General features: G+C 32.6%; 1 protein-coding gene across 1 annotated transcript; it reads left to right on the top strand.

The window, feature by feature from the left end:
• Nucleotides 1-4944: 4944 nt before the first annotated feature.
• LOC111896471 (F-box/FBD/LRR-repeat protein At1g13570-like) lies at nt 4945-6345 on the top strand. The gene is made up of 4 exons (XM_023892459.1): nt 4945-5508; nt 5583-5690; nt 5782-5928; nt 6019-6345. The coding sequence occupies exons 1-4, from the start codon at nt 4945-4947 to the stop codon at nt 6343-6345; spliced, it is 1146 nt and encodes a 381-aa protein (XP_023748227.1).
• Nucleotides 6346-17338: the final 10993 nt, after the last annotated feature.

The following is a 17338-nucleotide window of genomic DNA, read 5'->3' as shown; positions in this document are numbered from 1 at the left end:
GCAACCGACCTGGTCGAAGGGTCTAACAAAGAGGAGGTGATGCGGATGAAGATGAACGACCGGTGATCCCGATCGAGGATGAGCTTCCAATGGATCCCTACAATGTGAGTTTGAGACAATTTCAAGACAACTTGGCACTAAGTGTTAACTATACAAACATGAGCATGGATTACATGATGCAACAAATGCATTTAAATCGACCCGACAATTTTCTAGCTACATATCCGCATGTGCCAAGTTGGGAGGAGCTTTGGAGAGAGCGATAGGGAGGAGCCGGAGGAAGTGGAGGAGGTGGCGATGATTATGATGATGAGGAACGAGAGAGTTTTATCCTTTTTCTTGAAGTGGATTTAAGAAATGTTTATTTTTATTTTGTGTGTTTATTTTATTTTGTTGGTGTGGTTGTTTTGGATATTGTTATTTTTATTTGGTTGTTTAATTTGTTTCCTACTTTTAAGTATAAGTGAGGGGTAGTTTTGGCAAAAGAATGTTGCATTTTAGAGAAAGATTAGAAACCAACGAGATAGGCAAAGTTGAGCATTTCATGAGTTAATTTAAGCAACAAGTGAAGAGTCACGTCCAAGAAATGTTTATCTTTGTTGGTGTTAAGGAATTTTGACAAAAACTGCTGTTAACAGCCCTTCTTTATGCCATTTTCCACTCAACACGACGTGGTATCAATGACCACGATGTGTTGTCGCAGTCAGAAAATGAAATATTATTTCCTTCACGCCAGCATGACGTATTCTACAACACCACGACGTGGTGCCTTTTCAAGTCCGCTTTTCGAGTCTAATCATATGCATTATGAAGTATAAGTGTCCAAGTCTTTGAGCCACTTTCTGTAGCGGTCAATCACTTCCGTTTCCACACTTTTGAGCAAGCTATATCACACGTCAGCCACACAATCCGAGATGCATCTTCTATCCCAGGAGAGTCTGTTCCTTTTTCTCCCTTTTTAATTTTATGTTTTGCATAGCATGCAACGAGGGCATTGCATTAATTAAGTGTGGGGTAAAGGGTATATTGCATTAGAAAAACAAGCATTTGATTTTTCAAAATTTACATTGCTAGTTTTCAAAATTTGCATTCATTTATACTTGAAGCAATAGTTTAATTTAAGAAAACCTAGCTAATTAAAAGTTTTACTAGTATTAGATGGGATGATCCAATGAGAATCCAAATGTTTACCCATGACAACACATGTTATAGTGTATGTGTGGCTTCCCATTTTTCTAGTGAAAAATCATGAGATATGAAAGGTAATCTGGTAGCTTATATGATGTAATAAGTTCTGCAGTCTGTACATGAAATCTATCCAGGAAAGCTTAAGTACATGAAATCTATCCAGGAAACCTAGCTAAGTAGTCATGAAATATGAAAGGTAATTTGGTAGCTTATAAAGATTGAAGTTAAGGTCCTTGATTAAGCATGTAGGTATTTGAGTGAAAAAAAAGTGAGATACATGTAAAAAAGAGATAATTACTAAAAAGTTAAAGAATTTTGGAGTTGTCATCACCACGACGTGGTGTTTTGACTTTTCCCGATTGACGTCGAAGACTTGCTGAATACGGGATAATTACGAATACCACATTGTGGTGGCCTCACCACGTCGTGGTGGTCTGTTTTTTTGGGAAATTATAAATAGATGCCATTCTCTCCGAATTGGGAACTTTTTGTTAAGAGATATAGATGATTTTTGAAGGCCAAGGATCTGAAATGAAGCTTGGAAGCGAAGGAAATGATTGTAGCTTGGGAATTGAGAGTAATAAGGCAATAACTTGTTAATTATGATTTTATATTCTAGTTTGATCATGACTTTGCATATAGAATTCATCTTTATGATTTTACCTGCTAAAATCATGGGCTAAAACCCCATGACTTTCGTTTGACATAGATTTACTTGACTATTTGTCGTTTGATTTATGGATGGTTAAGTTTTTATTGGTTATTTGTTTAATTAGCTTATTAAAGAACCTCTTATGATTATGATAATTGTTTTGTCTATTTATTGTGGAGTTTAATTAAGTTTGTATGATTATCTTTCTTAATTGAGCTTGAATCTTATGATCTTTGTGGATTGCAAAAATTATAGGACTAGAGTTTTGGCTAAAACCTAGGGTTAAATAGAAAAGTAGGTAAACAATCGTGGGAGCTAATATATGACGACCTATCATATATTGAATTGAATCAATTAACTAGTTTGATTAATCTATTATAAGTCTAATTTTACTTGAACCGAACACTAGTAAGCTTGTTACTTTATCTGCCTGATCACCGAATAAATGGACTTGTTTGCTAAAGAATTAAGTTAATGAATATTAACTTGGTCATCTTAGGAATCGGTAACCCATTGAACATTAATCCATTGCACTTCCATAAAATCAACCATATTAACAAGTATATTGAAGCCAAACGAAAGTCTCTCAAATACCCTAGTTAAAATCACCTCTTTTTGTTTCTTGCTTTAGTTTAATAATTTGCTTAGTTAATTGTTATTTTAGCTTAGTTTATTAAGTTTCTAGTCTTGCAAAACTAGAGAACATCATTTTTATAATTTTCTTAGTAATTTAGTTAGTAGCAGGTAAAAATTAGCTAATCATACCGCTCCCTGTGTTTGATATCTGACTTTTGTGCTATACTATTTACAACAAGGTACACTGTCTTAAGTAGAAAGTAGTTACATTGGTAGGGTAAACCGTTGCATAATTCTTTTTCACATCAATGGTTTTACTACATACCAATATATTTTAAGTTTTTCCCATTCGATGTTTAATTTCAAGATAAGCTAATGGGAAAAACTTAAAATATATAGGTATGTAGGAAAACCATCTATACAGACGCGAAGAAGTTGTACGAATTGAATGAAATGTTGAAGACGACTTGAAGTAAAAAAAATTACATAAATACGTAAAAAAATACAATTATACATTTAAAATACATAAACATCTATATAAAAAACTTTAAAAAAAAAATACATAAATACATAAAAATACATATAAATACGTAATACATAAAAAAGCTCATCAAAATACACAAAAATATGTAAATTATTTAAACATACATATAAATCTGTAAAAAATATGTTTATACATTAAAAATACATAAACATATATATATATATATATATATATATAAAACTTAAAAAAAATACATAAATACAAAATACATAAAAAAATAGTACATAAAAAATATATAAAATACTTAAAAATGCATATAAATACGTTAAAAAATACGTTTATAAATTTAAAATACATATACATACACAAACTTACAAAAGGACATAAATATGTAAAAGTATATATAAATACATAATACATAAAAAAATAAGACATAAAAATTCATAAAACAATGTATAAAATACTTTAAAATATATATAAATATGTAAAAAAATACGTTTATCCATTTAAAATACTTAAAAATAATAAACAAATACATATAAAAACCTTTAAAAAAAATACAAAAGTACGTAAAAATAGATATAAATACATAAAAAAATACGTTTATACATTATATATAAGTTTTGACAAAAAATCTACATAAAAGTCCAATTATTTTGAAAAGATTAACGATTTTATCTATAACCATCAGAAAATGCTAAAGTGAATAAATTAATCGGTTTTTTTGATTTTTCTATTAAAAAGGTTAAAAAATCGGGAATTTTCTATTAAAAAATAAAATTTTAAATTTTAATATTAGGACTTTCTCTTGAATTTCCCAACACTTTGGCATCCACGGGCACGGTTCTCATAAAAAAAAGTTAGAATTCAAGTTATGAGTTTTTATAAAGTACAAAAACCATTTTTCTAATTTTTTTCTTATATTATCAACCTTTTCTACTTTTATTTGAATTATATTAATTATTATTTATGTTATGATTATTATTATATTATTTATTTTATTTTTCTAAACCTCGTTTTCTGGTTACGATTTTATTGAAACATAATTCAAAGTTATTATAATCATTAAAATTATAATTATCATATCAAATTAAATTTATATAATAATAAATATACAAATTATATAAATTTAATTTGATATGGTAAATGATTACCATATCAAACTAAATTTATAAAATTTGAATATATAAGTGAATTTAAGAGGTAGTTTAAGAGTGGGTTATATTTGTCATTTTAAAATATATATATATATATATATATATATATATATATATATATATATATATATATATATATATATATATATATATATATATATATATATATATATATATATATATATATATATATATATATATATATATATATATATATATATATATATATATATATATATATATATATATATATGGGATACTTAAGAGGCCTCATGGTAAGGTATCGTCAAAAGGAAGGACCAAATATACAAATTAGACATTTATAAAATCCCGCCATAACCTCTCTTCGTCTTCCCATTCTTCTTGTCATCGGCGATCTCTTCGACTCCCATCCACCGGAACCCTGTAAGTAAACCATAAGGTTTCCTTTCAAACTTTCGATCATCTCAAGTTCATACACCTTACTTGTGTAAACAGTTGATAGATCGTAGAACTTACTAAAATGTGGTTTAGTTCAAGTTTGGATCTTCGTTTATATACTTGCAAATGTTCATGTTTATATAAGCACTTGTGGGATCTTAACTATTGATATAACGAAACCAAATTCGCAATCTTTTTTGCATGCTTTGGTTATTGTATTCGATTAGAAGCTTTGTTCTGTTTCCATCACTTTGATGTAACTACCTTCTTTACTTCGATATTATCTGAATCGGCATAAACCCAGATCTTATTTCATCACTTTTTATCGATGAATATAATAAAACCTTTAGTTTTTTTTTTTCAATCAAGTGCTTAAAATAACGAATTTATGACTCTGGTATTTGGTTTTGCATTTCTCTTTGCAGCCTTGTCGATCAAGCATCAAGCTTGGAGGAATTTATCAAGAGATGAAAGGTCAACGCAAGAATAGCCGGGATAGAATTAGCGCTCTTCCTCAGGACACAATTGAAAAAATTCTAACTTTAATGCCGATTCGAGATGCATTAAGGACAAGCATTTTGTCAAGGAAATGGAGGTATTGTTGGACGACCATGGCAAAACTTGTATTTAATGACAGAAATGGAAATGAAGAAATTGATGAACATAAGTTTGTGAAAGCCATTTTCCACGTTTTGTTGCTACACAAGGCTCCGATTTTGGAATTCAGTCTCTTTGTTAATTCAGAAATTTTTAGCGAGATTGATCAGATAATACTTCATCTTTCAAGGGGTAATAATCTCAAGAAATTTATCTTCGAGATTTTGGGAACCGATACCTATTTGCTACCAAGATCGTTCTTTTCATTGCAAGGATTGGAGTACCTAGATCTCTCATATTGTACTTTTGAGCTTCCATTAATGTATAACGGATTTAGTAGGTTGAAGACCCTGCGCTTTTGTGATGTTTCTATTACTATCGACATGCTTTTTCAGTTCCTTATCAATTGCCCCATAGTTGAGGAATTTGCTTGGGTATGTAAGGGGCATATAACTACTTATGAAACTCTTCCAATAAAATATTACTTAAAGAAGGTATTTGAATGCAGCTTAGAGATTATTGGATAGACATGGAGATTACTGAGTATGAGTTTGTTGAACTGTTTAAATGTTTACCTTCAATTCAAGTTCTGGAATTCTCTAGGTTGTATATCAAGGTAATATAATGTATTTAACGTGATTGTTTTTATCTATGCAATTGTGTTAATTAAATTTATAATCTTACTTTTAGTATTTGGTTAATTTAAGCCTTTGGCTGCATGTGGTATGCCACATAAGCTCCCGATTTCACTACCCCACTTGAGAATACTTGTTCTTGGTGTGTGTTTCGTTGATCTTTCGACTGTTTTATGTGTGATCAACAGCTGTCCAAATTTGGAGAAGATTAAAATGGAGGTAAATATCAACAACTACATAATATCACATATGTCCAAATTGTGTTTTCATGATTCTACTAACGATTTTGACATGTTTTTTTCTGATTAGATGTATTGGGACCATAATAAGTGTCTTCAACAAACTTTCAGTAACTTGCATGATATTCAAGATTATTTGGGCCTCAAGTTGGATCATCTTAAAGAAATGGAGATAACAAGTTTTACTAATCATGCTCTTGAGATGGAGTTTGTGAAGCTCGTTATGGCTAACTCACCTGTGCTAAAGAAAGCACTGGTAGAGCTCGATATATCTGTTTCTGTTGATGAAGAAGTCAAGATGCTTCGAGATTTACTACAGATTCCATTTCCACGTGCATCACCAACAGCAAACTTTATTATCAAACGACCTAAAAATTATTACCGATATAGGAATTGAGCCAAATAAAGTTCTAATATGCTAGATTAATTGTGGTGGTTTAACTATAAGGATTGTCAAAGCAGAGTGCGTTTATCGCCTTATATTGAACTTGTTTATATGTCTTTTTGGGTTGATCACGAGTAATATGATAAGTTCTACTCTTATTATTATTATTATTATTATTATTATTATTATTATTTAAATTTTTTATGTTCATTAACTCGTAGTAACGACAAATTTTGATGCTTTACTCTATAAAATGTAAATGTTATATTATGATTGCCCTAATGATGATGTAAAATCAAATTTACAGTAGGGATGAAAGTGGATCCAAACCCGGACCGGATGGACCCGGACCCGGAAAACCGGAACCGGTTAATGCGATTTTGTAGAACCAGAAACCGGACCGGTATATAGGAACGGTTCCAGGTACGGTATCAGGTAAAGTAGATTTAGAACCGGAAAACCCTGAAACGTCAAAGTGGGTAGGTTAGAACTGAATAAAATGGGTTTAGAACTGGAAAACCCGGAAAAATCGAAATTTTTTGGTAATTACTTACTACTTAGTGGGTTGAACTTTGAAAATTTTCATATTGATTACCCGACTTTGGGGGACTATAACTCATTGAATATGAAACCAAAATTAAAAAAATTATAGTTTAAAATCATGTAAAAACTCTAAAATACACTCTAGAAAAAAAAACCGAATGTCAATCCGACTTTAAACGAATGAGATATACATGTTTTAACATTTTCACTGAATACAAAATACAAAAACAAATAGCTGAAAAATTGAAAATCTTCAGTTTTGATATCTCGACTTCGGAGGACCGTAATCATTGAATATTAAACCAAAAATGACAAAACTATAGTCTAAACTCATGTACAAACTGTAAATTACAAGTTGGAAACAATCACATGTCAATGTGATTTCAAACGAATTAGATATGCATGTTTTAAAGCTTTTACCAAATACAAAAAAAATGAAAAACTAAAAACTTCCAGCTTTGATATATCGACTTTGGGGGACTGTAAGTCAATGAATATAAAATTAAAAATGGCAAAATTGATAGTCTAAAATCTTGTACAAACTCTAAACTACAAGTTGGAAACAACCACATGTCAGTCGGAGTTGAAGCGAATAAGATATGCAATTTTTAAACATTTCACAAAAACCAGTTCCGACCCTAAAAGTGGTTCCGGTTCCTAACACCGGTTCTGGTTTTTAGACCCGGTTTGCCCGGACCCGATGGACCCAAACCCGGATTACCCGGAACCTGGATAAACCCAACCTTTAAACCTGGAACCGGTTCTATATATTCCGGTTCTAACGGTTCCGGTCCAGTTTTCCGATTCTAAATCTCATCCCTAGTTTACAAGATGGACGTGCCCTCAAAAGAAGACGCCACTCTTTTATAGTTGTCTATGGGGGAATTTGGTTTGCAGAAAAGGTATTGAATTTGTTAAAAGAATTATAATATATTGTGTGTTTGGTTGACATGGAATGAATTTGTTCTCAATTTGGTTGAAAAAGAATGAAATTTGTTTTGAAGGACCTTGAAAGTAAAATGGGTAATATGCCCAAAATACGCTTTTATATATATATATATATATATATATATATATATATATATATATATATATATATATGGAGCGTTCAATCGAAAACATTTTTTATCGTGAGAACATTTGAAAACAAATTTGGACGACACAATTCTTTTAATTAAAATTATAAAATAATATTCATATAAATCAAAAAATAGTTACAAACAATTAAAAAACCCACTAACTAACACCACTCACCACCCAACCAACACCACCCACCACCACTACCTACCACCCATCACTACCACCCGCCGCCACCACCCATCACCACCACCTGCCACCACCACCCATCACCACCACCCGCCACCTCCAACCACCACCCACCACCCTTCACTACCCACACCAACAACCACCGCCCGCCACTACCACCACCTGCCACCACCACTACCACCACCCACCCACCATAACCACCACCAACCACCACCCATCACCACGATCACCACCCAACCACCACTACCACCCGCCATCACCACCCATCACAACCACCTCCCACCACCACCTACCACCACCACCCAACACCCATCACTACCTACTACCCATCATTACCCACCACCTACCACCACCCGCCAACACCCACCACTTACCCACCCACCACCACCACCACCAACCACCACCCGTCACCACCATCACCACTCAAGCACTACCACCACCTCCACTACCCATCATCATCACCCCACCAACACCACCTACCACCCATCACAACCACCCTCCACCACCACCCAGCATCACCACCCATCACTACCCACCACCACCAACCAACACCCACCACCCATCACTAACCACCACCCACCATCACCCGCCACCACTACCACCACTTACCCATCACAACCACCACCCACCACCCATCACCACCACAACCACCCACCATCATCACAACCCAACCACTACCGCCCTCCACTACTACCCACCTCCGCCACCCATCACTACCACCACCCACACTCACCTGTCACCCACCAAAACCACCACCCATCACTATCACCACCACTCACAACTACCCACCCATCACCACCACCCCACCTCTACCACCCATCATCACCACCTATCACCACAAGCCCCACCCCCACCTACAAAAACCACCACTCGTCACCGCCAACCACCACTATCTACCAATCATTACCACCCGTCACCACCACCTACCATCACCACTCGCATCCACCACCTATCACCACCACCACCACCACCCCCAACCACCCACCCATTACCACCACCCATTATCACCACCCGCCACAACCACCCACACCTACCACTCACCAAGACCACCACCACCCATCAACCCAACCCGAAACCACCACCAACACCCCACCCACCACCACCACATGTGATTATATGTATACATATGATTTATATGGATACGATTCGTTTTTGTCTAAATAAATCATATGTGATTAGATACCTTTTATCACATATGACTAAATACACAAGAATAACAAAAATGTATATTATCCACATAAATCACATGTGATTAGACATATATAATCACATTTGATTATATGTTTTAATCACATATGATTTATGTGAACAACTTGCATTTTCGTGTTGTTGATTCGTTAGTTGTTCTCTTATATTTAATCACATGTGATTATATGTATGATGTATCTAATCACATATGATTTACATTGACAAAATTCATTTTCACATTTTCTCATCAAGAAATTTTTTTATGTTTTTAATCACATGTGATTTATGTGGACAATATTTATTTTTGCGTCAATTCAACAATTTTCTCATGTATTTAATCATACATGATTAATGTGGACAAGATTCGTTTTTGTTTATATAAATCATATGTGATTATACCAAAAAAACTATTGAATCAAGAAAGCGAGAATGAATTTAGTCCACATATATATTTTGTGATTAGATACGTATAATCACATGTGACTATATGTATTTAATCATATATGATTTATGTGGACAATATTCATTTCTCGTTTTCCATTCAATAGTTGGTCTCGTGTATTTAATCACATGTGATTATATGTATTTAATCAAATGTGATTATATGTATTTAATCACATATGATTTATATGGACAATATTCATTTTCGTGGTCTCGACTCAATATTTAGTCTCATGTATTTAATCACATATGATTTATGTAGAAAAAAATATATTTTCACGTTCTTGATTCAATAATTGGTCTCATGTATATAATCACATATGATTAAATGCATCTAATTACATGAAATTTATATGGAAAAAAATTCACTTCCGAGTTTTAGATTCAATAATTTTGTCACGTTTCTAATCACATGTGATTATAAGTATCTAATCATATGTGATTTATATGGACAAAATTGAATCGATCTTGTCTATATAAATCATATGTGATTAGATACATATAATAACATATTGTTAAATATACGAGAACAACTATTGAGTCGAGAACACAAAAATGAATATTATCCACATAAATCATATATGACTAGGTACATATAATCATATTTGATTATATCAATTTAATCACATATGATTAATGTTGTAAAATAACAACTATTAAATTAAGAATACAAAAATAAATCAAGTCTACATAAATGATACGTGATTAGATACATATAAGCACATGTGTATTTGGTCACATGTGATTACATGTATTTAATCACATGTGATTTATGTGGACAAGATTCGAAAATGCAAAAATGAATCTTGTGTGCATAAATTATATGTGACTAAATGTAAAAGAACAACTATTGAACGAGAATATGAAACGAATATTCTCTATATAAATCATATACGATTAGATAGATATAATCTCCTGTAATTAAATACACAAGAACAACAACTGAATCGAGAACGCGAAAATGAATATTTTCCACATAAATTCGATGTGATTCGATATATGTAATCGCATGTGATTATATGCATTTAATCACATATGATATATGTGGACAATATTTATCTTTGTGTTCTTGATTGAATAGTTGTTCTCGTGTATATAATCTTTATGTGATTATATGTATCTAATCACATATGATTTATATAGACATCATTATCTGATTATATGTATCTAGTCACATATGATTTATATAGACATCATTATTTTTGGCCATATACATCATATGTGATTAGATACATATAATCACATGTGATTAGATGTATTTAATCACATATGATTACAGTTGACAAAGAACAATTATTGAATCGAGAATGTGATAATGAATCTTATCCACACACACACGCACACACACACACACACACACACATATATATATATATATATATATATATATATATATATATATATGATTGGATACATATAATCACATGTGATTATATGTACTTAATTAAATATGATTTATCTAAACAATATTTATTTTTTTGGTTTCAATTGACTAATTGCTTTTGTGTATTTACTCACATGTGAGTATATGTATATAATCACATATGATTTGAGGTGGACAATATTCATTTTTGTCTTCTCGGTTTAATAGTTGTGCTCATGTACTTAATCACATGCGATTAAACATATAATCACATGTGATAAAATACATGAGAAGAACTATTGAATCGACAAAGAGAAAATGAATTGTGTCCACATAAATCGTATGTGGTTAGATTCATATAATCACATGTGATTAGATGTATTTAATCGCATATGATTAATTTGGATAATGATTTGTTTTTGTGTTCTTGGTTCAATATTTGTTATCATGTATATAATCACATGTGATTTATATAGACAAGATTCATTTTTTTCCAATAAAATCATATGTGATTAGAAACATATAATCACCTCTAATTAAATGTATTTAATCACATATGATTAAAGTGGAAAAAAGACAATTATTGAATCGAGAATGCGAAAATGAATCTTAGCCACATAAATCATATGGGATTAGATACACATAATCACATGTTGTTATATGTATCTAATCACATATGATTTATGTGGACAATATTCATTTGTGTGTTCTCCATTCAATAATTGTTCTCATGTATTTAATCACATGTGATTATATGTATCTAATCACATATGATTTAAGTGAATAAGATTCAAATTCGCGTTCTCAATTCAATAGTTGTTATCATGTATTTAACCATATGTCATTTTATATATTTAATCACATATGGTTAATATGGATAAAGAACAACTATTGAATCGAAAACACAAAAATGAATCTTGCGCATATACGTCATATGTGATTAGATCATATAATCGCATGTGATTTAATACACGAGAACAATTAATGAATCAAGAACACAGAAATGAATCGTGTTTGCATGTTACACTAAAAAACAAACTACATTTTGCCTTTCCTTGTTCACTCTACCGGATTAGGGTAACTGTAAACAATATTATAAAACAAGTAATGTCTACATTATAGAAGAGTTAGTGTAACTCGCCTCCTTGAACTTGAAAATTAGCTAGCATGAGCAAGATGGCTCCTTTCCTTTCCGAGAACCTACACAACAATCATAACATTATTTAGCTTGTGCTTTGTTGTATTACTCTTATAAAACTTATGTATATATTTTCTTATTTTCTGTTTGATTGTAGTGCTCTTTTGGGATCTGTTTTCTTACCTTTCAACTCATTCTTAAATTTCGATAAAATAATATCGGTAAAATTCCCTTTTTTATCTTATAAAGATCTCATTCTAATGATTTTGGTTGATTTTATATTAAATTTACAAGTTAGTAACTTTAAGCTGTCACATTCTGGACCACTCAACACTATTGGAATAAACCGTACCAATCTACTAAGAATTACATCAGACCCTTTATATTTGCAAAACTATACATCCATATCTAACCATATGCTTTGGAATTTTGGCATTTGGAGTTCTGATGAATTTATTATGATTTTTTGAAGACAATGCATGAAATCTGTGATAGCATGGACCAACCTGAGAAGATTGCCAATTTTACCCCTCAAGGATTTTGAATTTCGAAATGTGATTCATAGTTTGAAGAAACTAGAGACAATAATATTTCCAGAAAAATAAGTCTCATGATTTTTAGGTGTTCCTAATGACTTGCACAAATTTTATAATTTGGAGGACAGATTTGAGAAAATTGATCATAATAGCTATTAAATCACTTTTGGTGTTCTATTAAGTTCTTAATGGTTAAGCCTTAATTTTATCACTTTTAACATGATTGTTGGTTACTCATTAGGATATTGAGATGTGAAATTCAATTTAACCTAACGACCTTAATGTTTGGCTTAATGAGGGTTCAAAGTTAAGCATTTTCACATAAAATGCCACTTTTACACTTATTAGGTTCTTTCAGACAATATGACAAACACCTTATGTGCATGAAATCCTACAGTGATCATCAACTCTCAAATAGACTCCAATCCAACCCCTAGAGCTTTCTATTTTCATTTATCGTTGACACCAACAACTAGTATGCAGAAGAAACGATTCATTACTATAAATGGAACGATGTCAGATTTCACAATATCATGAATCTGACTCATAATTCGACCAGATCCATTGTTTTATTGATCAGAGTACAAATCAAACTAGAATGTACTAATGAGAGAGAGAGAGAGAGAGAGAGAAATAGAGTAGTAACTGTACCTTCAGAAGATTAGATTGTTGAGTTTGAGCATGGAATTTCTGGAACAACTATCGTGCATAGATGAAAGTTCATAGGAAGAAGAAAAGCACTAAGAGGAGGGGTCAATTGTGACAATCGTCAAATTTCGGTCAAGTTAAAGTCAAATAAAGTCAACAAGTCAAACCGGTCAACTCAATTAACCCGGGTACATTAGGGTTTATGCTATGTAATCACTGTACAATTCACTATTCTAATGAGAAAACATCATTTGGAAAATTCGTATGTTTGAATTTCCTTAGCCTTATAGTGCTAAACAATGAACCAAAGCGATAAAACACTATTGCACACTCATCGGGAGTGTGTAGGACACTAAAATATGGCTTAACGGGGTTTACGGACCTTGCGTTGTGAAGCCGGACACTCAAAAATACCACAAGCGAAACCTCACTCAATCGTTTTCACTCTCTCTCTCTCTCTATTTGAAATCTCTCCCAAATCTCTCTCAAAAGTTCCCATAACTTTTTGAAATTATTCGGGTCATCCCGACCCTTAACCGGGTCAAAAACGGCTTGAAACGGGGTAAAAATGAGTAAAATAGGCTTAAGGGCCCGAAACCCCTCTTAAAGGGGCGAACCTTCTTAGGGCCGAAGGTCCTCTTAGGGACCGAGACTGTTGAGAACCGAAGCTCCAGGCCCGAACCCGAAGCCTCAGGCCCAAAGCCGAAGCCTCAGGAGCCGAACCCGAAGCCTCAGGAGCCGAACTCGAAGCCTCAGGACCGAACCCGAATCCTTCGGGCCCAAACCTCGCATGAACCGAAGGTCCTCTCGGACCGAACCCCACCTTCACCTTTGCCCCTCTGACCATTGCAACTTCGGCTTCCCTTCCCGGTTTTCGACTACGACTTCATTTTAAGCCCGTTTTTCATCATTTTAACGCGAGATTTTCACCCAAAACTTTATTTTAACATATAAGGCCCCATATTTATTAATTAACCACATTTTTGGGGATAAATCTTATCCAAGAAGAGTGGCTGAAGTACAAGAGGTGGAGTGTTGACTTTTCTTTAGTTTATGACACAAGCAACCACCCATACCCAATCCATGACCAACCCACACCCTCCCCACCATCCCTAGTCATGTCATTGTCCTTTCTCATCATTTCCAACAATTTCCCACGTTATTAGAGCTGGAACTTCCATCCTCTCTCCTCACACTTCATTCATTCTCTCATCTTTCTCCAAGAATAACACTCCAAATTCTCTCATCTTTCTCTCTAAATTTTGGGAACTTCAAGGCATACTTCAAGGATTTTCTCCTTCATTTGGTAAGTATCATCATCTTTCTTATGATTATTACACACCCTCCTACTCAAAATCATAGATTGCTTACACAAATTCCATCACATTGGTGTTAGAATCTCGAATCTTCAAGGCAATCTTCTTAGTGTTCTTGAGTTGAACACTCCTTTTCCTCAACATCCATGATCCATCTACTAAAATCACACAAGGTTAGTTCATACCCCTATATTTTCATGTTTTTTCTCAAGTTTTAAGGGGGGGGGGGGGGAATACAAGTTACAACACCAAGAACACAACTAAACTTTTCCAACAGCTTTCATTAGGAGAGTTTAACTCCATTCACGGACTGTTTTGGTCAACTTAAACATTTTAGTTTTTAAAACTATATTAGATGCAAATATTTCAGGTTTATACCTTTAAAATGACTACTTGCACATGTTCATACGATTTTTCACCAATTTTTGGCGATTTTTACAAAACTGCCTATCACAGTAGCTACGAATTCGGACCAGTCTGTGAAGATGGACATTTTCACACAAGTTAGAGACATATAAAAATCATGAATAAATTTATGAACAAACTAGACTCATTTTCTAAAATCGCAAAGTTTACGGATTTAGTTTTCGACTTCGTATGATTTTTCTGGAATTTTTCCGAAACAGTACAGAACTGTTAAAAAGCAAGTTGACAGCTTATAACTTCCATTCACACCTTATAACTTGTTGAGCAAGGTGTGTATCACTATGTAATTATATATTATTACATTATGTGTCATTTTGTCTTGGCATGTAGACATACATCAGAAAACAAATGGGTTTTATTATATTAAGTATGGTGAAATAATAAATTGTCATAAACAAAGTTTACATACCTGACATACAAACATTTTGTAAACCATGACAAGGATAGTATTAATTGAATATACGTGAATGATAATACTTATTATTTACCTTATTTCGAAGATACGAATCATATACTAAGGTTTGCCACTACTACTAGTAGTTACAATAAACTATAATAAGTGTACACTACCAACAAATACGCTAACTATAGCAGATATAGTTAGGTTGCATAACATTACAAACAATTTGGATAAACTATAATATGTGTAGTTCATGTTCACTATCACTACCACTATTTGGTGAATTATGATATGTATAATTTATGTTCACTTCCACCACCACTTTTGGATAAGCTATAATATGCATAGTTCATGTTCACTACCACTATCGCTATTTTGATTAACTGTGATATGTATAGTTTATGTTCACCATCACCATCACATTTGATAAACTATAATATGCATAGTTCATGTTCGCTACCACTATCACTATTCGATGAACTATGATATGTATAGTTTATGTTCAAAGCCACTACTACTATTTCATACACTACACTAGGATTTGTTTTCGGTCTTTGGTTTTAAGACTACATTCTATCTAGAATTGTTAGTTTTCAGCTATAATTTCTAAGTGTATATGCTAGAGTTATATAGAATCTAGTCGTGATTGACTTAGAATTGGTGGCTCCGCTTTATTTTCTGTTCCTTGTTTGGTTGTGGGCCTAGGGCAGACCCATTACATTCGACGTTTTATCTAACTTTAACTTTATATAACTTATATATGCTTGGAGATTATAGAAGGAAACTATAGAGAATTCTAGGATGCGCTATTTCATAACATAGAAACTTTCAGTTCACTCTTTAAGGAAAATATCGGATTTTCTGGAACAACTTAATTGCTTTTACAAGGAAAACAGTTTATTTCTCAATTAAAACTCTTATGAACTCACCAAACTTTGTGTTGACACTTTTTCAAACAACTTGTATTCTCGGGAAATCACTAAACAGGTAATCAACTGCTTTCGAGGACGGGACGCTAAGGCGTTAAATTCAAAACTTATTTTGTCATCATGATGTAATTGATTTTGAAACATGTAAACTTACTCTATGATGTAACTCTTTCAATTATATTGATGATGGTTGTGTTTGCTTTCTTCACTATTATACTCGTTTTTATGATACTATACATGAAGTCATCCACCCCCGAACGTTTCCGCCGTTCTGGTTTGGGGGTGTGACATCAATGTTGGAGGGGCATAACGGGAGGAGTCGATGTTGGGCAAAGGGCGGAACCAGAGAAGGGTGTCACTAAGTTCGAGCGTGAAAAACAAAGCATATGGAATCATTAGTTAAATTACAGATAACCCCTTTCTTCATTAGCACTTAAATGACACGTTCCTTTTTTTAGATGTGTAGTTGAAATTTATTCTCAAATGTTCTCAATACAACAATTGTTCTCATTTTAATATATATATATATATATATATATATATATATATATATATATATATATATATATATATATATATATATATATATATATACTACTTTAATTCTTTATTTTTATTGTTCATTCTCCTAGTATCCGGTTTATCAAATTAAACGTATTCCATACATAGTTTACCAACGTTTTCTAAATTAATCTTTTATTTTTATTAATTTCTACATATGTTGAACCGCAAGTCTAAGTAATGATAATTATTAAAGTTCTAATAGTATCCCCATTCTAATAAATGAATAAGTTTATTTTCCCATTGACAA

Source organism: Lactuca sativa, chromosome 4 (genome assembly GCF_002870075.4).
Source record: "Lactuca sativa cultivar Salinas chromosome 4, Lsat_Salinas_v11, whole genome shotgun sequence".
Classification (NCBI taxonomy): Eukaryota; Viridiplantae; Streptophyta; class Magnoliopsida; order Asterales; family Asteraceae; genus Lactuca; species Lactuca sativa.
This window is presented reverse-complemented; position numbering and strand designations above follow the sequence as displayed.